This window comes from Nanorana parkeri, unplaced genomic scaffold, assembly GCF_000935625.1.
Source record: "Nanorana parkeri isolate BGI_ZX_2015 unplaced genomic scaffold, ASM93562v1 scaffold56, whole genome shotgun sequence".
NCBI lineage: Eukaryota > Metazoa > Chordata > Amphibia > Anura > Dicroglossidae > Nanorana > Nanorana parkeri.
In genome coordinates, this window is record NW_017306324.1 from 1,532,250 (window position 1) to 1,555,675 (window position 23,426).

Below are 23,426 nucleotides of genomic sequence, written 5' to 3' on the forward strand. Positions count from 1 at the left end.
CTGTCACTTTGGGTATTATTAGGTGTACCGTATTAGCATTAGGGGTGAGCAGAATGATTTAGGCAAACTTGATTGAAGTGGAAGCTTTTGATTTTGCTCATTGCTCAAACATTCACTTAGGGTTGCCACCACAGTCCAGGTTTTGAATGCTGTGTTCTGGTTTCATGGCAGCAGAAACCCGGACACAAGATGTCAGGCAGACAGGGGCAACCACAATTAAGATAGGGGCTACTGGCCCCCCACTGAAAATAATCTCACCTGTAATATTTGCATATGAATGGGCGGCGCTATTTAGATATGAATAAGCCACGACTAATTTTCCCCAAAAATTGTCTGCGTGTCTCTAGAGTGTTCGGGTTTCGCTTGAAGAAAAGGTGGCAACCCTAGCCATCAATGCAGGTAAAACTGCCAGGTGCATGTGTTTTAAGTAACAAGCGATTGATCTATGTTTGATAAAAGTCACATTCATTGCTTCATACATACAGTATGTTCCAAGCAGGGATGAGCTCAGGTTCAGAGCGCATTTGGACCAGACCTGAGCTCCTTCAAATACAGAAGGGAGCTCCTTTCGCTGCCACCCAATCAGCTCCAACCGGGGAATCTCCAACCCGCATCGGCAAGTAAGCAAAGAGGCGGGATGCAGTGACCTCACTGACCTTATATGGTCACATGGCTTTATTTGGTCAATGATTTTCCCCTAATGTGGCCAGATAAGGTTAGTGACATCAGCACAAGCATCCCGCCCCCTTTGTTTATGTGCGGCTGCAGGGTGGGGAATACCCTGGCCCACAGCTGATTGGACGGGTGGCCCCATGAAGGTCAGTTCAGACCGGGTTTGGTCCAAACCTAAACTCATCTCTAGCCTTCCATATCCTACATTACCCATTGAACCCTTAAACTAAACACTTTAATGTTATGTTCCCCACTGACTACAATGCAAAAAAAAGATACATTTTTTCCCAAATCACTGAAAATGACATCTCTCAATATTCACTTCTCCCTATTTAGCATCTTATTCTGGGCACCTTATTCATCCTCCAGGTTCAATTGGTCTAGAATAGTGTGCACAGGCAGACAGCAGCCAATAGGCATCCATTTATTTCCCCATCTGACATCATCCGCCAGATCTGCCAATCTTCCCATACTCAACTTATTACAGTGCCTGCCCATTCCCATGAACACAATGCACGCCATCATGCACAGGGCCGGATTTACTCTCTCTGCTGCTGCCCCAAGGCCAGGTTCCTCAATGCGCCCCCCTACCTGCCAACCTCCCTCCCCTCCCCCCCATGGAGAATGGAAAACCCGCGGGCTGCATACAAGTGATCTTGGCTACATCGCCGGTATCACTTGTACAAAACAAGCGGCGGCTTCCCCGCTGTACATTTAACTCTGCTTGCCCAAAGCAGGGCTAAATGTAGAAAACAACTACCCGCCCAGCACCCAGAACTGCATGTCGCGGGCGTCGCGAGATAGGAATTCCACACCCCTGCTGCCCCTCTACTCCCTGCTGCCCCGAGGCCTTGTTGGAAATCCCAAGGCCTTGTTGGAAATCCAGCCCTGATCATGCAGCATGACAACGGTGAGCGTGCATGCATTGATGCAATGCCTCAAGACGGACCAACCAATGGGCCCATATACTTTGCCGTACGGCTATGACTCTGGCGGGAGATCCAATGGCCTGTTTCTCTCATTTGTGCCATCGGCTGACTCTAAGGAGTTAAGGTGAATATGTTCCTACCTGTTTATAAAGCTGTTAATCGCAGTGATGGAATGGGAGGAATGTTAAGAGCTTACAGAAGACAGCACCAGCCTGGGCTAAACATTACCTAACACAAGGAGTGGCCACTCCACAGCAGCGCCAGAGGAGCCACGAGTCTGACAATGAGCCCATTATTGGATGATCTATCCCGGGGGTCTGGCTTTTTCCCTGGGATATGCAACACCTAGAGCTATGGCAATGCCGGCCCAGCAATGGCCATGATCTGTCCTGGTGCCGTGCCATATCCTTTATGATAAGCAAGAGACATAAGGCTTCCTCAATAGAAGCCCATACAGAACTGGGTAAGGCAAACTGCTATCTAGCACAGACTGCAGCTGTGCTAAAGTAAAAAAAACTGCACTCAGTCTTATGGGGTTCATTAAAATATTGTATAACCTATTGTATTCAGCTTCAGCAGGGTTTTCATTGTGCTTCAGGGAGAGCTTGTAGACTCTTGTCACATGATCCTGTGCGGTGACAATGACATAGAGCCATCCTAGAACCCAGGAATACACTGACTTACATGTGTATAGAAAACCAGCATACACTAGACCTGCACTACAGTGCCATCTAGTGCTCAAAAGACAATATTACATCAGCATAAGCTGTTGTATTTCCAACACACGGACCTTGCTTAACTACACTGGACACGCCACTCTTGCCTCTGGTAACAGGTGCATGTCCTAACTTGACAGCTAGATGAAAGTAGTCACTCGCACTCCATGATATTAAAGTCAATGCTGTTTATTGACTGAGATAACACACATCTCCTTAGCGACGTTTCGAGACCATGCGGTCCCCGTCTTCAGGCAAACGTCGCTAAGGAGATGTGTGTTATCTCAGTCAATAAACAGCATTGACTTTAATATCATGGAGTGCGAGTGACTACTTTCATCTAGCTACATTTCACGGAGGCATCCGTTGTCACCACCGCACCCACCCAGTTGGATTTGGAGTTTTGTCCGGTCAGGAGTGCGATGGGACAGGAGGATTAAGTCTCTCTTGACAGCTGTCTTGGTACAAATTTTAATAGTGTGTAGAGATAAGCTAGCCACTCACAGCTCGAATTTCACTTCTCAAATTCGAAGAGGAGGGTGTTGAGCCAATCAGATGCAAGCACTGTTCTAGTATTCTAACAGTGTGTGGCTAGCCGCAGATGCTAACAGGCAGATGAGACATGGGCACCTGCCATAGGTAACCTTGCAACTGTTTCAAGAGACAGCTTAACTGCCTGCAGCTTAATGGAGACACAAGCTGAGCTAAACTACCATTGACAATAATAATAATGCTAGCTGCCTGGCTGTCATGCTGACTCAATGTCATGAGCCACTGACCTAGAACAGATGACTTTCCTGATCTGCTTGTTCCAGGTCTAGAACAGATGACTTTCCTGATCTGCTTGTTCCAGGTCTAGAACAGATGACTTTTCTGATCTGCCTACTCGTTCCAGGTCTAGAACAGATGACTTTCCTGATCTGCTTGTTCCAGGTCTAGAACAGATGACTTTCCTGATCTGCCTACTCGTTCCAGGTCTAGAACAGATGACTTTCCTGATCTGCTTGTTCCAGGTCTAGAACAGATGACTTTCCTGATGTGCTTGTTCCAGGTCTAGAACGCACAACTTTTTTGATCTGTCTACGTGTTCCATTTCTAGAACAGATGACCTAGAGCAGACCAGATGACCAGGGAAGACCTAGATCCTGCAGCAGTCAGTGCTCACCTCTCCACCCCTCCCCCCTCTGTTCTGACTATGGTATGTCCCTCAGCGTTCTTGACGTCTAATGCAAGTCAATGCACTGTATTAGACGTGAAGGCGTCTAGACTGCTGGAGCCCGGGGGGAGAAGAGGCAGCGGGGACCGGTCTAGCACTCAGGCGGGATTGAGGAACAGGCAGGTGAATATATTACTTTTATTTGGGCCCCCTAGAAAAAAAAAATTAGCAGTTAACCCTTGCCGTTCCAGGGTAGCCCCACTGCAGGGGTTAACTTTTTGCATGCCTGGAGTTCTTCTTTAAATCCTCCACTAACTATGTAGTGCACGGGCCTTCCTGATTGGTTACAAATCGATTGGTCCTCATATTACATAGTGTTGGTGAATCCGGAGTTGATTGTACGGAGATTGTAGGGTCACATCGTAACGTGTATGGCGACCATAACGGTCAGAGCGAGTGATCATACGAAGGACTGATCACATGTCTGGCAGGTGCGCTCTGAGCAGGATTAGCTCCATTAGGTTGATGTGTGATGTCCGGGGACAGAACACCGTGTTCCTGTACAATCACCAGCAATGAGGCAATGAGATTACATTCCTTTCCCATCCACTGCACCTCACTAGAATCACAAGACGCATATTCCATGCTTCACAGGGCGCTCCAGCTGGTACAATGTCCCTTTAACCCTCCGCATGCTGGGGAAGGGCTGTCAGTACAGTGAGCTAGAGTCATAGTTATTACTTCATTCAAAATTACATCTGCAGTGTGACACTGTCCTGAGAGAGCCATTGTAGTACTGTCCAAGGTCCACAAATACACTACAGCTCCAAGTGTCAGTGTGTCATTGTTCTGGGCCCCCCAAGTGTCAGTGTGTCATTGTTCTGGGCCCCCCTAGTGTCAGTGTGTCATTGTTCTGGGCCCCCCAAGTGTCAGTCTGTCATTGTTCTGGGCCCCCCAAGTGTCAGTGTGTCATTATTCTGGGCCCCCCTAGTGTCAGTGTGTCATTGTTCTGGGACCCCCAAGTGTCAGTGTGTCATTGTTCTGGGACCCCCAAGTGTCAGTGTGTCATTGTTCTGGTCCCCCCAAGTGTCAGTGTGTCATTGATCTGGGACCCCTAAGTGTCAGTGTGTATCTGGACTTGGACCCCAGAGTACTACTATGTCATTGTTCTGGGACACAGGTATTGGTGAATAATTGTTCTAGGGGTCCAAGTGTCAGTGTGTCATTGTTCTGTGACCCCAAGTGGGACATGCATGAGTAGGCCATTGTTCTCGGACCCCAAGTGCTCAGTCTGACATTTTCCTGGTTCATTTATACATGGTGGCACTGACAAGTATAGGCTATGCAGGATGCTTTTATAAAAAAATCCCTTGGTGTCAGTCTGACATTTTTCTGGGACCCCTAATGTCACTGTGTTATTGTTTGAAGACCCAAAATACAGCTATGTCATTGTCCTGGAACACAGCTTTTAGAGTGTCAATGTTCTGTGACGTCATTGTCACTGTACTGGAACTCTTACGCATCAGTGTGTCATTGCCCCAGTGTGCACCACAGTTTCAGTGTGGCATTGTTCTGCCCACCAACCCCAGTGTCAGTGTGCCATTGGTCCAGAATTCTTACCAACTAGGATGAGGGACAGACGTTCCTGTCGCCATATTGTTCTCCTGAAAGTCATCTGCAGCTGGGTTTATGTCAAAGTTCACAGCCAAGACCTCAATACCTTACTGCAAGAAGAAACATCCAATCAGAGCGTGACCAATCATATTACTGAATATGAGGAAAATATTAAAAGAATGTATTTTACAAATTGTTTCATTTGCTTTTTGCTTTTTTTTTTAAATCAAAGTAAAAAACAAAGAGAAAAGTCCAACTGATATTTTGTAGCACATACTTACCTCCCCCATCATTCATTCATCATTCACACATAGCTGCTGTCCAGACCCTCAACAGCCTTTCTTCTTCTAGTGTGACCCACAACAAAGACCTGTTGACCTCCCAAAAGAAGAAGTCAGTAGCATTGGCTCTCAAACTAAGGCAAGGGCCAGTGACAATTGGGATATCAGAGTCCAGCAAAATGAGGGAGATGTCTATTAATTGCATTGGTGGAAAAGGTTACCTGCATCCCCGAAAATATTTGGCCTTATTAGGTTTTTGCCTATATGTAAGTCCGGGAATATTTTTTGTAAAGGGAATACATTGATTGCTAACAACTAGGGTTGCACAGATACCAAGTACAGTACTCGGTACAAGTACGAGTACAAGTACCGATACTTTTGAGCTCCAAGACTACACTAGAGAAAAATTCAAAAGTTAGGAGGCCGCTGTCATTTGTAAGGAGCACGCGGAGCTCCCGGGATTTGTACATCTCTGTTTTAATGTATGATTTTGTTTTTATAAATATAAATAAAGGGATGCACAGATACCAGTTTTGCGAGTACGAGTACTGGTACTTGCCGAGTACTTACAAGTACGAGTACTGATACATTTTTGTTTATTGTCATGTGACAGTTTTTCTAAAACAATACAGACTAATGATTTCAGGACAGTGGTGGAGTGCCAGAGCCCGGTCCCAGCTGCAACCGCTGCAACCCTGGTAGTTCTCATAAAAATGCCAAGTATCTGCACTGGTACTCGAAAAGTATCTGTGCATCCTTACTAACAACCATTAGTACTATCATACCATCCATATGGGCAATGATTTCTGGACATCTGGTCATCACACTTATATGAACTTGTAGGACATCCCGTTCTAAAACCATGAGCAATAATATGGAGTTGGCCTCTACCCTTCGCAGCTACCGTATAACAGCCCCCACTGGAAAGGCTTTCCACCATATTTTAAAGTGTGTTTCAGCCAACAAAAAGAATTTGTAAGGTCGGGTACTGATGTTGAATAAGACCTAACTTGCAATCAGTCCAAAGGTGTTTAGACTGGAGACACACGTTACACGAGATTGCTAGAGATCACTGCTATTACAGCCCCTTTATAAATCAATGTTTCCATATTTGTTCTCCGCACAGCCCCCATATAAATTACTGGTGCTGCATTTTGCTTTTCTGTTAGCAAGATCCATTATAAAAGATCGCAGGACAAAAAGAATATAAGTGGAAAACAGGAATGGACACTAGAGAAAAAAAAGTTTAAAAAGTCTAAAGAATAGTCTTCCTTTACTTACTTGAGTAAGCACCAAGACAGACCACTGTCTGCAGGCAGCGGGGGGATTTCTAGAGTCCTAATAGACATGGGGCACCTCTAGGCACCCAGATTAAAATGGCTGGCAGAATACCATAGTTACATAGTATTTGAGGTTGAATAAAGACACATGTCCATCAAGTCCAATACCATGATGACCGGTTTGGATACATATAGACTTATATAGTCTTTTTAACTGAACAAAAATGAATGGGTCCAAAAGCTGTAATGTCACGTTATGATGACACTACTGAAACAAAAATCTAATGATTATCATTGCTTAGTAAAAAAAAAACTATTGATGGAATAACCGAAAAGTACATTACAAAATGTACCAAAACTGCATTATGCTTAAATTGTACCATCTCCATATGTCAAAGGAGTCCAAGGACACTCAATAGAAGACCTGGGACACTCAGTAGAAGACATCGGGAACTCAGTAGAAGACCTGGGACATTTAGTAGAAGACATCGGGTACTCAGTAGAAGACCTGGGGCATTCAGTAGAAGACATCGGGTACTCAGTAGAAGACCTGGGGCATTCAGTAGAAGACATTGGGTACTCAGTAGAAGACCTGGGGCACTCAGTAGATGACATTGGGTACTCAGTAGAAGACCTGGGGCACTCAGTAGATGACATTGGGTACTCAGTAGAAGACCTGGGGCATTCAGTAGAAGACATTGGGTACTCAATAGAAGACAGAGCACTAAGTAGAAGACATGAAGCACTCAGTAGAATATATGGGACACTCAGTAGAAGACATGAGGTACTTAGTAGAAGACCTAGGGCATTCAGTAGAAGACCTGGGACACTCAGAAGAACATATGGAGCACTCAGTAGAAGACCTGGGGCACTCAGTAGAAGACCTAGGGCATTCAGTAGAAGACCTGGGACACTCAGAAGAACACATGGAGCACTCAGTAGAAGACATGGGGCACTCAGTAGAAGACCTGGGCCACTTAGTAGAAGACCTGGGTCACTTAGTAGAAAACATGGGGCACTCAGTAGAAGACCTGAAGCACTCAGCATGTGCCCAGGCAATAAGTGCTAAGGGGCCACATTCAGGCCATGGCCCACAGGCCAAGGCTTTTGTCTTGGCCTGTGGGCCATGGCCTGAATGTGGCCCCTTAGCACTTATTGCCTGGGCACATGCTGAGTGCTTCAGGTCTTCTACTGAGTGCCCCATGTTTTCTACTAAGTGACCCAGGTCTTCTACTAAGTGGAGGGCAAAACTTTTTATACTATGCTTTGCTTGCAAGCTCCACAATATTACCTTCTAGATGCCCAGGGATGCCCGCCGCCTTTAAAACCACAGCAACGCCCCTGTGCTCATGTTGGCTAGTAATGAATTGTGACATGATTTCACCGTGTTCTGCGCTGCATTGTTTGTGCCAGGAGCAGCGTGCAGCCACCTGGCACGGCTCCTGAATACCGCCGACTGCAGCGCATTTGAAAAACACATCACACATCAGTATATTATGTGCCATTAGCTGAATAAACCTGCCAATGAACTCTTCTGTGTGAGGTTTCAGCTCATTTAAAACTCAGGTGCCCTTGAGGAAAGGACATCAAAATAAAATGTTTACAACATAAAAGCTATAAGAATGGGGTTGCCAAATAAAGAGAAAGCCCCAACTCTGCTTAATGGGGGCCCGCCCTCCCAGCAAGCATTGGTCATGGATGGTTCAGTAGCAATAGCTCACTGGATTGTGACAATTAGCCACCTCTGTGATTGACAATCATGTAGGACTCCCGGTCCTCTCACAGGAGGAAGGTGGAACAAAACTACTTCTTATATTCAAAATAATAACAAATGGGGAAATGAGAAGCGCCTCAAATAACAATAAAGTGGACAAAAAACTCCTGGGTTCCAGCATAAATCTATAATAAGCAAAGTTCCCCGAAAATACGGAATCCCAAAATAGGAGCTGTCTATAATAATCAAACAGGTAATGATAATGTAACAAATTTTAATGAGAATTAATAATAAAGTATAAAAACATATAAATACACCTACTGACAAAGAACATCTAAAATCAATTAAAATGGCAAACAAGTCCTCCCTGATATCGCCCTGTGTTGATAGATGTAGATGAGAATCTAGTGACCGTTAGTGATGGTCACAAAGAGTCACTGATATTGGACACAAGCGCTGTGTTAGGCAAGCAAATACTCAGTATCAAAGAAGAGAAAAAGAAGGAATTACTCACTTCTGATGTGGTTTAGGTGGTGAAACAATTCCTAACAAAAGAGACTTCAAGCATGAGACGTGAGACGTGAGACGTCCCTCTGAGGAAGCCCCTGTGTGTAGGGGTGAAACGTTAGGGTTAAACGTGTGTGCAGCCCTCCCTGTGTGCCCATGATTTTACTCTGCAGACTCTGCTGGATATACGGGATCCCTTTGGGGACACTGATGGCAAAGCAAACCAACCAAATCATGGTGGATCTGACAGTACTACCTTCACTCTGAATACTATCTGTTCACTCCTCTTTGGCTAAATCCATGCTGACTGGACCCACTAAGAGAAAACTACACTCCTCATGGATCTTTATTCACCTGCATTCGTTAGTGCGGCCGCACATATGGAATACAACCTTCCAGCTTTGTTATCAAACACAGGTCTGAATACCACTTCATAGGCAGGAGCCGACATGGAGGATCCACAGCAGGCCTCGCAGCAATTATACCAACATACAGGAAAATAAAGTTGCTGAAACCGGGGACCAGCAGTCTGGGACAGCTATTGTGACCATTACCTCATGCATGCTTGAAGTCTCTTTTGTTAGGAATTGTTTCACCACCTAAACCACATCAGAAGTGAGTAATTCCTTCTTTTTCTCTTCTTTGATACTGAGTATTTGCTTGCCTAACACAGCGCTTGTGTCCAATATCAGTGACTCTTTGTGACCATCACTAACGGTCACTAGATTCTCATCTACATCTATCAACACAGGGCGATATCAGGGAGGACTTGTTTGCCATTTTAATTGATTTTAGATGTTCTTTGTCAGTAGGTGTATTTATATGTTTTTATACTTTATTATTAATTCTCATTAAAATTTGTTACATTATCATTACCTGTTTGATTATTATAGACAGCTCCTATTTTGGGATTCCGTATTTTCGGGGAACTTTGCTTATTATAGATACTTCTTATATTCCCTTTACACAGAGATGTCCCGTGTTACATTGTAATGACTAATTATGAGGGCTTCGTAAAGAGGTTCTTCAATAAAAATGGCCGAAGAAGCTCCAGATTCCAACACGTTCAGGTGTTTAGGATGTTGTATGTTATAGATACACCCACCAGCCATTATGTCCCTAGTGCTAGGTGGATAAAGAAGGTCTGAAGTCACTGAGCAGAGGATCCCTCAGACAGGACCAGACTACATACAATGACCACATTCACCCCCATAATCCATCCATCCGAATACTGAGCAATGGCAGATTTTCTGTCTTCATCCTCAGAGCCCAAAATTACTAATTAGCTGTAGTAATCATTCCAGAATAAACATGTATGTCAGCCCTGGAGAGCAACATCATTTATTTAGACACATTTAGACTATTTTTCTGCAACACTTTATAAGTAATATAAAAGAGAAATGCATAACGATAAGATTATGCCTGAGAAATGGGAAAAAAAGGTTTATTACAATGAAAACTGAACATTTCAGTCTGCAGCCATTTGATATACAGTAAGTATCTATCTATCTATCTATCTATCTATCTATCTATCTATCTATCTATCTATCTATCTATCTATCTATCTATCTATCTATAGGTCATAATAATCTGGCCACTCAGTGTATATCCAGCAGTAAAGTTATTAATATCCATTGATCAGTGCAGAAAGACTCTTATTTTCCCAACTGCATAATCTAAGGGCTGCTAAAGGATTGCATCTTTAATAACTTGAATTAGCCAATAAAATGCATAACTATCTATCTATCTATCTATCTATCTATCTATCTATCTATCTATCTATCTATCTATCTATCTATCTATCCATCCATCTTTATTCCTGAGAATTGTGTCCAGGGAAATCTATTTTGGGACGTTGTGATAAAGTGATTGGAGCTGCGATACTTGTTGCTAAGAAATGCGACTGACAATAAGTTGTTAGAGGAAATTACAATTTCCGGGTGCAGTATAGAACTCCTCCAGGGGTAATGTTGGCTCTCTCTGCACACCATGCATGCTCATACTGTATGTCCTCTATCCCTCTATCTTCCCATACATTACCTTGGGGCTTGTGCGTCAGAGCCTGCTCGCCTTCAACGACTCTGCGTCCACAGACGAAACTCAGGGAAGCCTCACAAGATAACTGGGGCGCCTTATCTGCCAGCTTGGCCCGGGGACCGCCACGGCGCAGCTTTCTCAGTGCACAGAGGGTGTTCTACCAACTTCCAGCGTGAGAACACTAGCAATGTGAAAACAAACAAGCGGGGATGGAGCTAGCGGGTAGGAATAACCGGGCCACTCTCCCTCCCTCCATTCTGATTCCAAATGGAGCGATTCTTATTCAAATTGGTACTGTCACTGGTGAGCGGAGGTCTGAAAGGGGAGCACACGGTTTCCAGGCTACAGGAATGCAGAGCCTGATTCTTTCTGCTCTGTGGGTCATACACTAAGCCTGGAGCCTCTACGGCTTTTTTTATTAGTAACCGTCCTGTGGCCCGCTGCTACAGGCCTGTTTCCACGTCCTACCAGGCTGGCTACTGCCCGGCCATCACTGTGCGCTGCCTCTTATGCTGGGTGTAATTTATGCACTTTCCACAAGTGGTGCAAACAAGATGAGTCGCAGAGTGCCGGGGTGGGCAAAATAACAGAAACACCGCAGGCAAAGGAGCAGCTCAGTTGTAGTTTTAAACACAGCTGCAGGTGCAGCTACATCTAGTAATAGGTTGGCTGCTGTAAAAGAGGTGTGCCAGTAAGCACTCTAATATGTGAGCTTTCAAAGTGACATCAGGCAAACCACAAAGGCCAGATAGTATATAGCAGACCTGCAAATGCATCAATAATAGCAATAGCAAACCCCACCCAACAAACCCTCCCCCCACCTCCTGCTCTCCCATCTTTTGAAAAAAGTCTATTTTTTAGATGACTTTTGTTGAAGGAGCATGTACAGAAATTCTCAGCTGAAGAGTGACTGCAGCCAATCAGATGCAGGATCTGTTTGGGTATTCGGTAGCTGCTGGAAGCAGGGATTCCTCTATTCATTGGCTTTTCCCAATTGGCCCTGACATTTGTTCATGTCTCATTCAATAAATGTTTTTAATTATTTCATTGTGTATGGGACTAAAAAATGGCCGTGCTGCGTGTACGGCCATATCAGGCAGCTCCCGGGAAGGACAGGTGCTGCATGTGGTTAGTACGCAGCCCCTGTCCTTCTCTATGGGACTACGCGGTCATACGCCCCCTACGCTCACCTCAAGTGCAGGTCCGTACGGGTGCGGGTGTCCCGGCTCGGACGCAGACAGGATCCAGCTCACCCACACGGACATGTTTACGAACGAATATTCATTGTGAATACCACAGAAAACCATATACAAGTATGAATACTAAAGCTGAGACTTCCAGACCCGTATGGCATTCGGGAACTCCTAAATGCTATTCGGAAATTCGAACTCCATTCGGGTCTTGGAGCATCGGCTTTAGTATTATGTATATATAATTAGTATCCTATTCCAAAACACATCTGATTGGCCAGAAAAGTCACATGTCCGATTCAATTTAGTTTTTAAATGAAATTCGGAGGGGATCTAAAATTTCAGAAACAGAATTTCGGATTCGGACACATTCAGATGCACTTATTCAGAAATTCAGATGTGCCCTATTGTTGGAATTTCAGAAAATTTGTACGAATTTTGATTCGAAATGAAACAAATCGCACATGTCTACAAGGAAGGAAGCTGCTCCTCCCTGCTCCCATGTAGCAACTGCTGGTACGTTTTGGGGTGCCCCTTGTAGGACTCCAAGGCGTAAGAACGTGCTGAATTGGGGACTGCCACCGAAAAGTGGTGCAGTTAGCTCTAACCTCTACATGGAGAGTTTCTAGGACACTAAGGCCCTCTTTGCACCTGTCCAGTGGGTTGCTGATCCCTTCATGTTAATGTGCATTGCGATAGGAAATCCATTTACCAAAAAGCTTGTAAAATCGGACAGAAACCTTTTTTATTTCCATGTGGGGTGCGGAAATTCATGTACATTGAGCTGTGTTTATAAAATGATGACACCACAATGCACCACAGATCATTCATTGCTGTATGTTGCAAAGTTCCATCTCCCGAGGTGAAGCCTGCTCTGCATGACATGAAGCTCAAAATCTTTTTAGTGGCTTTAAAATATGGTTATTTTTATAAATGAACACATGACGGTTTTATGTGTTTTATATTCATTTAAAATGAATTTGTTTCATATGAAGCAGTGCCAGTGATATGTGATGTCCCTTCCTAATGACAATGGGCTCTTACCATCAGTGTATGGGGTAACTGTTCGATTGACAGCTTGGTCTGGAATGTTCACACCCCCCCCCCCCCCCCCAGCGGCTATTCAGGCGGCAGGTGTCGGCGTCTTGCGCAGTTGGGCACGGTTACCTCGGAAGAGTCCCAAGTTTTCTTGTGTATTGTCTACATAACCAGCGCATGAATGGCTGAGGAAACACCACGACATGTCAACAACTTCCCAAGCAGCTAATTAATAGCAACAGGAATTTGTCTCTCCGGGATTAATGAGCGGATACGTGAGGTCGGGAGGAATAATTAGCCGGCATCTTAATTGGACGAGAGCTTCTCGCAAAACAGATTGGGTGTAACTTGTGGCAGGAGATGTCCTCACCCCCTGGAAGGTCCTGGATCTCCGTTTGTACGACTAGAGATGAGCAAATAAAGCCGGCCAAACAACAGGAGAATGTCAGTTGAGAACTTTTGTTTTTGGAATGTTCGTTTGGTTTTCTAATGCTTAGTGGAGTCTAATCGATGTTCGTTCTTGACTGCAGTGACGAGATAATTTGAAGCGCGGTGGAAAGTTTTCCTTATTTCTTATCTGAATGAACGAAATTCTAACCTTGAATGTGATTTCCGTTTGTGAAAAATCCTACTTACTGTAATGTGCATGTGCTGGGCAAAGTTATTCGAATTTTGTGATATAGTATGGGAATGTATGAAAGAACAATACAAACAAAGGCTTTTGTATAATAAATGCAAACCTGGATTTAGAAGTAGATTCTAGTATATCATTATATACTGTATATGTTATAGCAACTGCAACCTCATCTGAGGACGATAAACATATAGAGTGTTATTCACAAAGCTGCCGAAGTCAGCCGAGTGAATAACCCAGCCGAAGGGAAGTGAGCCGAACGCTGTTCGGCTATTCACTTCTGGCTTGTTCGGCTGATTTCCGCCATACATCGGCTAAAATCAGCCATACATCGGCTGCCTTCGGTCAACAAAACATGCTCTGCATATTCGGCTGAGCTAAAGTGCAGAAGGATTTCGATTCAGCCAATCACATAGGTGGCCGAACGGCAGTGAGTGAATAGCCGAATGCCGCTGAGTGTCATTCGGCTCGGTGGTACCGAGCAAAATAGAAAATAAGTGGAAAGCATGTGAAAAAATAAATAAATTACAAAATGATTAAAAAATATATATTTTAAACAAAAGACAAATAAAGAAAAAAAATTAAAAACAATTGGGCGGAGCTAGCAGTGACGTCTAGCTCCGCCCAACTGTTTCCTTATGGCCACCACCTGCCAGAGTTTTCTAGTAGGTCCTGGCCAATAAATAACAACTGGGAGGAGCCGGCCGGGACATCATGGCCGGCTCCCCACAGTTGTTGTTGTTTAATGACAGATCAGCGTCCCCGGGTCATTTGGGGACGCTGATCTATTATTACAACATGGCAGAGCGAGCCGTGAGATCAGGGCTGGCTCTGCCATATGAAAGCATGTGCCTTCGGCTGGGCTGAGCTGCTCGGCTGCTGTACAGGCTATTGAAGGGCTCCGGCGGCCGAAGGATCAGCCGAAGCTATGGCTGTATCCTTCGGCTCAATAGTGAATAACCCAAATAATGTACAGTATATATAAATATACTTCTAAATATGCAATATACTATACTATATATTCAATATGTTTGGGAAACCCAGTGTGAAACTTTACCTCTGTGCAGGAGTTTCCTGTAATAAAGACCACTCACTCCTGCTCTCCCTCTTTGTGGAGGGTGACTGGTCTTGTCTCCGCCCCCTCCTGTAGTTTTCTACAGTCAGCCTGCAGTGGATGGAACCAGCTATGGCCCTCCCACAGCTCTTCTCTGGCTCTGTGCAGCACGGTGATGATGTCACTGCTGATTTTACAAGTTAGAATCTGGGTATGCAAAGATATCTGGTGCTCACAAAGTGAGTTTACTTTACACCCTTTGTGGATTCTGAAGAATGTATTTCAATGAAAGTTTTGGGTTGTTGATGGGTCTGGAGCTAGGGCATCTTTAATATTGATTGGACCCTGGGCAAACAATTTCTTGGGGCCCCCCACCCCTAACAGCCATGCCCCCATCATGTCCTCACCTCCTGCAACATCCTCCTGATAGGAGGAGACATCAGAGTGATATGTGACCCCGCATGAGACATCATGCGGTCATGCTACTCAACGTACAGCAGGGGCGGAGCAACACTATGCAATGCCAATCGCATAGTGAACAGAACGGTCCTGCATGTGTAACTTTTGCAGGCTCAATGGGCAGCTGCTTTGGGCCCCACAGCAATGACTTGGCCTGGGGCAACTGCCCCTTTTGCCCCGCGTTAAAGACGGCCCTGCCTGGAGCTCTCATTTCATTTTTAGGTGGAGACACCAAACGGTATTTCTAGCTTGTGCAATGTGAGTTTGAATAAAGAGTTTACATTCCTTGCCTCTGCTGTACATACGTTTTTATCTCTTGGTTCAGCATGCCGTGTGTTTTCTAAACAGAAGCCTCAAATCCATCACCTATTTCCTGTTATGGCAGAGTCAGACACGATGGTGGGTTCAGTTGTATAATATTTCCCTTCAGACAATGGAAACATGACCTTGTCTGCTCTTTCCTACAACTCACCTAGGAAAGGGAATCCTTTCTGCTAATTTGCCTTCCCTGAGGGGGGATAAATGATCCGGGTACAAATGTGTGTCTATGCCCCGGGGTAATACACACTATTGGTGGCCTCCCTCTATGAGGATGATGTGCACAGCCTATCTGCCATCCATATAAAGTCCTTCTAGCATTAGATATCAATGTGGGCCCATTCCAACCATTGCATTGCGCTAATATGTGGGATTCCCGCATTTAGCGCACACTATTGTACACCGCATGGTGCGTTGGTGCATTCTCAATGCACCCATCACATCTCTTGGCAGGCATGCATCACAATAACCTGCATGCATTACTTTTTTTCACCGCGTGGCAATGCAATGCATGTTAATGTGGTACCATGCTCTGGGCGGCACTGTAATGCACCCCCAACAGGAGGTGCATTAGGGTGCCATTGAAAATGAATGACAGTAAACCGTGCACCTAGCATGCTGTACTGTGTGCTGTAAGAAAGATTTAGACCAATACTATAGTGTGAATGGGCCCTAAATGATATCTGATACTAGAAGCACTTTGCATGGATGCTGTCCTGTGCACAGTGCGCAATGTGAAGGGCCCTAGTGGTAAAGTGCGTGTGAACCCTAACAATGAACTCCTATTATCTCCCCTTTGTTCTTTTTACTATACCATTGAATGCGTTTTTTTATATCTGTTATCAGATTAAGAGCATCATGGGCCAGGTGCTGTCGGTCAGTCAGACAGGATTAGGTTAGGTGGCCAATTAGGTGGCTGTTTGCTCCTTGCTGGGGCCCTGCAAGGCCCCAGGGAGCAGCCACCTAATATGCCTGATTTGAGAGCCGCAGGCACCTCTGCCTGATTGTGTTCAGCCCAGCCGGCCCGCATTGCCATCGGGCATTACATGGTGATCAGGGCTGGTTGGGCCTATTTTCAGTGGTGGGCCTGGAGATGGCGCTTCAGTAGCCCCTATGTTAATACGGCCCAGAGTGTCCCCATTGAAAAAATTCCCCTCTATTCCTGTTCTGTTGACAACCGTACAAATGTGGATTACTCATCGCATTCTGTTCCAGTTATAACAGTCACGGGACTAAATAGAGTTGGTGGATCTTCAGAGATCCAAACCTTTCCTAAGCTATCCAAAATAACAACAACAAAAAAAGCTTTATGTTTGGATATACTTTAATGACCTGAGGGCTCCATATCACAATACGTCGCTCCATCTTGAACCTCTTCCTGGCATCCTGGCTTGTCTATGGCCATGACAGGTCCTCTTTTAAGCAGGAAAATCCTTTATGCAACACACATGGTTCTGGCAGGCTTGGGGCGCGTCCCAGCAGGCCCATCTGACTTTAGCGCAGAGCGTAGAGCGGGGGCCAAGCTAGCCAGAAACAATGGCGCGATCGTGTGGCTTTGTTGCTGTCACAGAAGAAGTTTCAGCGAGGGAACCAAAGGACGGGAACCCGAGCGAAGAAAGATTACAGCTCTGCAAATATGCACTTTGTACTGCATTGTAATGTGCGGGAAGTTTTCTTTACTGGGAGTGTCTGTGGATCACATATGAAGAGCATTCCAGTAACGTACAGTAGTGACACAATGTATCAATATTGTACACAGATTTATATTCTATGGACAAAGCAATTGACCCTCCAACTATGCAGGTCCATTATGTCTCCTATAACGGCCAGCCGCAGCCAACATGGATATGGTGGCACCTTGGGCTATCCTTAAAGTGCACCTGTCATTAGAGAAGTATGTGGGCTTCCATTGCTGGCCTCCCCAGAATGCTAACTTTCTTGCTGCCTCTGCCTTTGGAACTGAGAAAGCATTGAAGCCATTGGATCAGCATGGCAACTAGCATTTTCAGAATGAGAGGTCACCAATGGCAGCCTCCATGTTTTTCAAAGTACACATTTCCTGTAACGTGGACTATCTATTAAAATGGAAGAATCGCATCATTGACAGCACCCCGCAATGCATATTTTAAATATGTCCCTCATTTGGAACCCAATCCCTCTGTCCCTCTTTCCTCCTCAGCTGTTCCTCTTTTTGCTCTGATGTACAGATATCCAATCAAAGTTTCTACTTAACTACCAAAATTGTTATTCAGCACTGAAACCTACAGCTTATCTCTTAATTATCTTGTTTGCTATTTGCAAAGACTGCTGTAAAGGAAAAGTAATGGTGAACAAAGACAATTCTGGGTCTAAGCAAACATTTTTGGCATATAAATTCTCAATGGTTCCAAGGGGCATGCCAGGGGGGTGTCCATTGCCTAAGTATATCATGCTGTAAGGTCTCCCTCTTTCTCATCTCAGAAAGTTAGGAGGTATGTTTATTTAAAAAAAAAGTGCGCCTACAATGACCTAGAGTGCATTCTCAAGGAATTTCCAGTGCCTAGTTTTCCTGCAAGGCAGCAGTAGGCACAGTGATGTCACCTGCGCCTCCCCAAAGCATTAGATATCTGGGCCCAGGAAACTGTTTTTCTCTCAAAACCTTCTTTCTTTTTATCAATACGTTTTTGGGGACTCTCAGTAAATTGACCCTTTCAGTCTCATGGACGGCCTATGTTAAGGTGTCCACACATGTTGCCACTTTTATATGATCATCATGATATCAGGACCCTCTCTACAAAAACGTAAGCATTTATAAGGATTCTTTCAAATTTATTTTGTTAAATCAAAAAGAGAAACTGTTCTTTCATTTCAATAGAATAGATCCGCGTGCAAAGACGCTCAGGTGTAAAGCAGGCCTAATACGCTAACGCATTTTGGTGCGCAGCATTGCCAAATATGGTGCAAGACTGTTTTTTTTTGCATGTTATGTTGGTTGCCCGCCCATTTGTTTGAATGTGCTGCCTTAATGCAACGCACGTTTACACGCAAAAAAAGAAAGCGCAAAGGTCTGAATTTCTAAATCTGCAGCTTTCTTTAAAATAATCCCTGGTGATCCTACCATGAAGGTCCTTGTGCAGACACTTCTGTAGGGTGACAATGTTCTGTCCCTGAAACCTAACTGTACTTTTGTGTTGTCACCCTGCCACACAGGCTTCTGATGGAGACTACATACACACTAGACATGTGTGATTCGTTTCGTTCCGAATCGAGATTCGGACGAATTTTCAGAAATTCGGACATTCGCATGTATCCAAAATCCGAATTACATATATAACGAATGCAAACGAATCCGAATTTCCGTTTCCGAAATTCGTTAGCGGTAGTTCGTTCGAACGTTCATTTCGTTTTCGTTTCTTATTCTTTTCGTTCGTTGCAGCAAAGTGCCTTTAGAGAAGGAGAAAAACATTTTTTTCCCCTTAAATCTCACTTTGTTGCCAACGAATGAACGAATAAGAAACAAAAACGAAACGACCGTTCGAACGAACTACCGCTAACGAATTTTGTCCGAATCCTAATCCGAATTGACTTTCACACCCGAACCCCGAAAAACTAAATAACACAAATCCGAATCAAAACAAAACACATTTTTTGCCAGTGCACACGTCTAATACACACTGCACACATTACACTGGCATGGTCCACTGTTGTCACCATCAGGAACCAGTATGCAACACCCATATGTTAACTAAGCCACATGAACTCAGGGTGAAGATGCAAACAGTCCTGGCTAAGAGCAGGACTCGTGACACCAATGCTGCAAGACCACAGAGCTGCCCATTGAGCTACTGTGCTGAGTTTTTGCTAATATATATGATGTTCCCCATTCTTCCCTCCAGTTATAGGAGTCCTTATATGCTCCAGTGCGAAAGGTAAGTGAGGAAAGTCTCATTCCCATTGTCTACACATGGCACCTTATTTTGCATATGTGACATAATCTTTGGCAGAATGTTTGAGCCGCCCAGCCGCTGCTGCGCACAATACTAATGCTAAAAGGTGAAGTCACAGCCTGGCAGGGGCTCTTGAAGGGAAGATTGTGCCAGCGTGAAGGAGGCCGTGCCAGGGGTAAATAAGAGTGACTAAGATTTCAGTAATTCCACTTCAACAAGTAAACTGCTCGGCATCTCAGCAGCAGAGTGTATGCAGCTATAGTGCTGCACGCAGTATAGAAGATGCGAGGTCTGCTTAACGAGACCCTGTCACCAACTTACAAAAACTGCTCAGGAAAAATCAGGTATTTGAAATACTTATTGGCAGGGCCGGGTTTACTGTCTCTGCTGCCCCGAGGCCAGGTTCCTCAATGCACCCCCCACACTCTCAGTGTGGAGAATGGCAGACCTGCAGGCTGCATACAAGTGATCTCGGCGACATCGCCGGGATCACTTGTACAAAACAAGCGGTGGCTTCCCCGCTGTACATTTAGCTCTGCTTGCCCAAAGCCGGGCTAAATGTAGATAACTACCCGCCCGGAACTGCATTTCCTGGGCATCGGGAGATAGGAATTCTACACCCCTGCTGCCCCTCTACTCCCTGCTGCCCTAAGGCCGGGCCTTGGTTGGCCTTGTAGGAAATCCGGCCCTGCTTATTGGAGAGTTTTTCCTTTTATTCATTAATAATATATATTGACTTGCCTTTAAATTTGCAAGAAAATGTGACTACTCCAGGAAGGGTCGATTCCCTTGCAAACCCCCTCCCTCTTTGCAGGTCATAGCCCTCTCCTCTTCTGGGGGTGTCTAATTACTCTCTGTGCTGATCCAGCTCTTCCGCCCCTCAACTCCCTATATAACCTTTGATGTAGCTGCCAGGGGAGAAGCGTTGGGGAATACTATAGAGCAGTGGTAGGCAAATGTCCCACTGTGGCGAAACTGCAAATCTCATCATGCATCTGCCTCTGGATGTCATACCTGCAGCTGTCAGAGTCTTGCAGTGCCTCATGAGATTGATCGTTTCCTCACTGCCGGAGGGCCAAATTTGCCTATTTCCCCAGCTAAAGAGTGTCATTGAGTCTGCTGGAGCCACTGGCATCACATCCAAGATGGCGGTGCCCAGCAGAAGTCTCGGGTTTCTTGTATGTCTACACACGGGAGGCTTTTACAGGTAAATAACATACATGGAAAATATTTTTTAAAAATGTAAATGGTCTGGTGACAGGGTCTCTTTAATGTGAACCCATCACTAGGAAAAATGTACGAAATGCCCCATATTCACTATTATTTACTATTAGTGTGTTGACCTACATTGTGACATTTCTTGGAATGAACTCTTTCACAGTGTGTGTTAAAACACATCTCGAACACACCCAGCAAACCACATTGAAACACTTTAAGGTTGTACAATGGCATCTATTAGTTAGATATCCCTGCAAAGTGTGCCCCCACACACACACACACACACACAGGTACCTAAAAAAAAGATCATTGTGCCCAGTGGTAGCTCATCATAGAGACAGAATGTGTTCATTGCTCAAACAACCCCATGTCTCCTCCAGAGGAACCCTAATCTTCTACAGAACCCTAGTTGAGAAAGGAACCCTGGTTGCAGTGACCCATCGCATTCAGTGTGTTCAGTGAAAATGTGGCCCCTTACATTGGTGGTTATTGGAGAAGTTCCCTTTACAATGGTGGTCAGTGAATGGCCATAATACAAGAGGGGTGAGTGAAAATAAATGCTCCTTACATTGCTGCTTCGTGGGGAGAATGCCCCTCCTTGAGATACCCAAAAAGGTCATTGTGGCCAGTGGTAGCTTATCATAGAGGCAGAAATTGGCCATTGTTTGGGAACCCTTAGCAACTTCTAGAGCAGTGGTTCTCAACCTGTGTAACCTCAGGACCCACATTTGTCCTTGGTCATTAGGTCGCGACCCAAGTCGCACTGCAATGGAACGCACATCATTGCGGTACCGTGCGTTTCGGTGTGGGCGATCAAACTTTGGGTGTGAGGTGCATTTGGGGTGCCGTTCAAAAAATCCACCCAGTCCCCATACCTTATAAGAACTGGAGTTGATCCTCAGCCTGGGGCCCAGTGTGGGCTGCTGTGCTGTGACAGAGCTCCATGCATATGTGCAATGCTTGTATAGCTCCCTTTGCATGCCCTGTAGAGGTGCCGGGAACCAGAATGTGACATTACTCTTGTCCAGGCACCTCTATAGGACACGTGAGGGGGCTGTACATATGGATGCAGCTCCATCACGGCCATAGCCCCAGCCCATCCCAACTTAAGCTGACACTCGGCACCGGGCAGCATATTTTAAATGGCTGTTTAGCGCGCAAGAACTGACAGTGATGCAAAAGGAGGCGGCTGAGGAGCCTCTCACCTGGAAAAGTGGAAGGTACGTGGCTAACGTGGCGACCCACAGAACATGGGGTCATGACCCACCAGTTGAGAACCATGGTTCTAGAGGAACCCTAGAGTTCTATGGGACCCTGGTTGTATTGCTCCCTCACATTCAGTGAATTCAGTGGAACATGACCCCCTTACATTTACAATTAATGGAGAAGTTCCCTTTTACACTGCTGGTCAGTGAAGGGTCCTAGGATACTGGTGGTAAGTGGAAGGAATCTCCCTTTCATTAGTGGCCAGTAGGAAGAATGCTCCTTACATTGGAGGTCATTGGGAAGAATGTTCCTTACATTGGAGGTCATTGGGAAGAATGCTCCTTACATTGGTGGTCAGTGGGAAGAATGTCCCTTACATTGGTGGTCAGTGGGAAGAATGTCCCTTACATTGGTGGTCAGTGGGAAGAATGTTCCTTACATTGGAGGTCAGTGGGAAGAATGTCCCTTACATTGGTGGTCAGTGGGAAGAATGTCCCCCTTACAGCCAATGGTAGCTTATCACAGAGACAGAAACTGAGCATTGCTTAAGGAACCCCTAGCAACCTCTGGAGGAACCCTAGCATTTTACAGCACCCTGGTTTCGGTGCTCAGTGAATTTGGGGAAATGTGACCCCTTCCATTTATAATTAGTGGAGAAGTTCCCATTTACACTGGTGGTCAGTGAAGGACCCGAGTATACTGGTGGTGAGTGGAAGGAATGCTTCTTACATTGGTGGTCAGGGAGTAAATGCCCCCCTTACAGATACGGGCAGCTCCCGGGAAGAACAGGTGCTGCATGTGATTAGTACGCAGCCCCTGTCCTTCTGTATGGGACTACGTGGTCGTACGCCCCCCTAAGCTCACCTCAAGTGCAGGTCCGTAGGGGTGCGTGTTTCCTGGCTCAGACGCAGACAGGATCCATCCTGTCAGCGTACGAGTACGCTCACCCACACAGACGTGCAGGGCGGATGAGCGTAGGGCGGCGTATGGCCAGGTAGTGCCATAAAGAAGGACAGGCGCTGCGTACTAATCACGCAGCACCTGTCCTTCCCGGGAGCTACCCAATACAGCCGTGCACGCAGCATGGATCTGTGCGTGCCGGCAGATTGTCGTGTGAATGAGGCCTACAGGACAATTCTCAACCAGGGGTCCTCTGGAGGACCCCTGGTTGAGAATTGAACCCTGCTCCTTACATTGGTGGTCAAGGAGTGAATGCCCCCCTTACAGATACGGTTACAGGATCATTGTGGCCAATGGTAGCCTCTCATGGAGCCAGAAACTGAGCATTGCTCTAGGAAACCCAAGCAACCTCTGGAGGACCCCTGGTCGAGAACGGCTGCTTTAGGTCTATACATAAAATAACCTGCTTTGGGGGGCTAAGAGGCAAATGTGATCATATAAAGCGGTGCACGGTACAATGAATGAGCAGAGATTGAGACTAGCTCTGGCTGTGTGACCTGTCCCCTAGTTCTGATCA

General features: G+C 45.4%; 1 protein-coding gene across 2 annotated transcripts in view; it reads right to left on the reverse strand.

Moving 5' to 3' along the window:
* Window positions 1–23,426, reverse strand: part of LOC108804386 (laminin subunit beta-1-like) — an 88,255-nt gene that overhangs the window by 64,515 nt on the left and 314 nt on the right. Inside the window, exons 1-2 of one of the 2 annotated variants that reach the window (XM_018576100.1) lie at window positions 10,910–11,176; window positions 5,094–5,197 (exon numbers count right to left, since the gene is read on the reverse strand). In XM_018576100.1, coding sequence (XP_018431602.1) covers window positions 5,094–5,148 — 55 coding nt within the window. In that variant the 5' untranslated portion in view covers window positions 5,149–5,197; window positions 10,910–11,176. Of the gene's footprint in view, window positions 1–5,093; window positions 5,198–10,909; window positions 11,177–23,426 lie in introns of those variants that run through there. The other variant, XM_018576101.1, reaches the window with a different exon arrangement.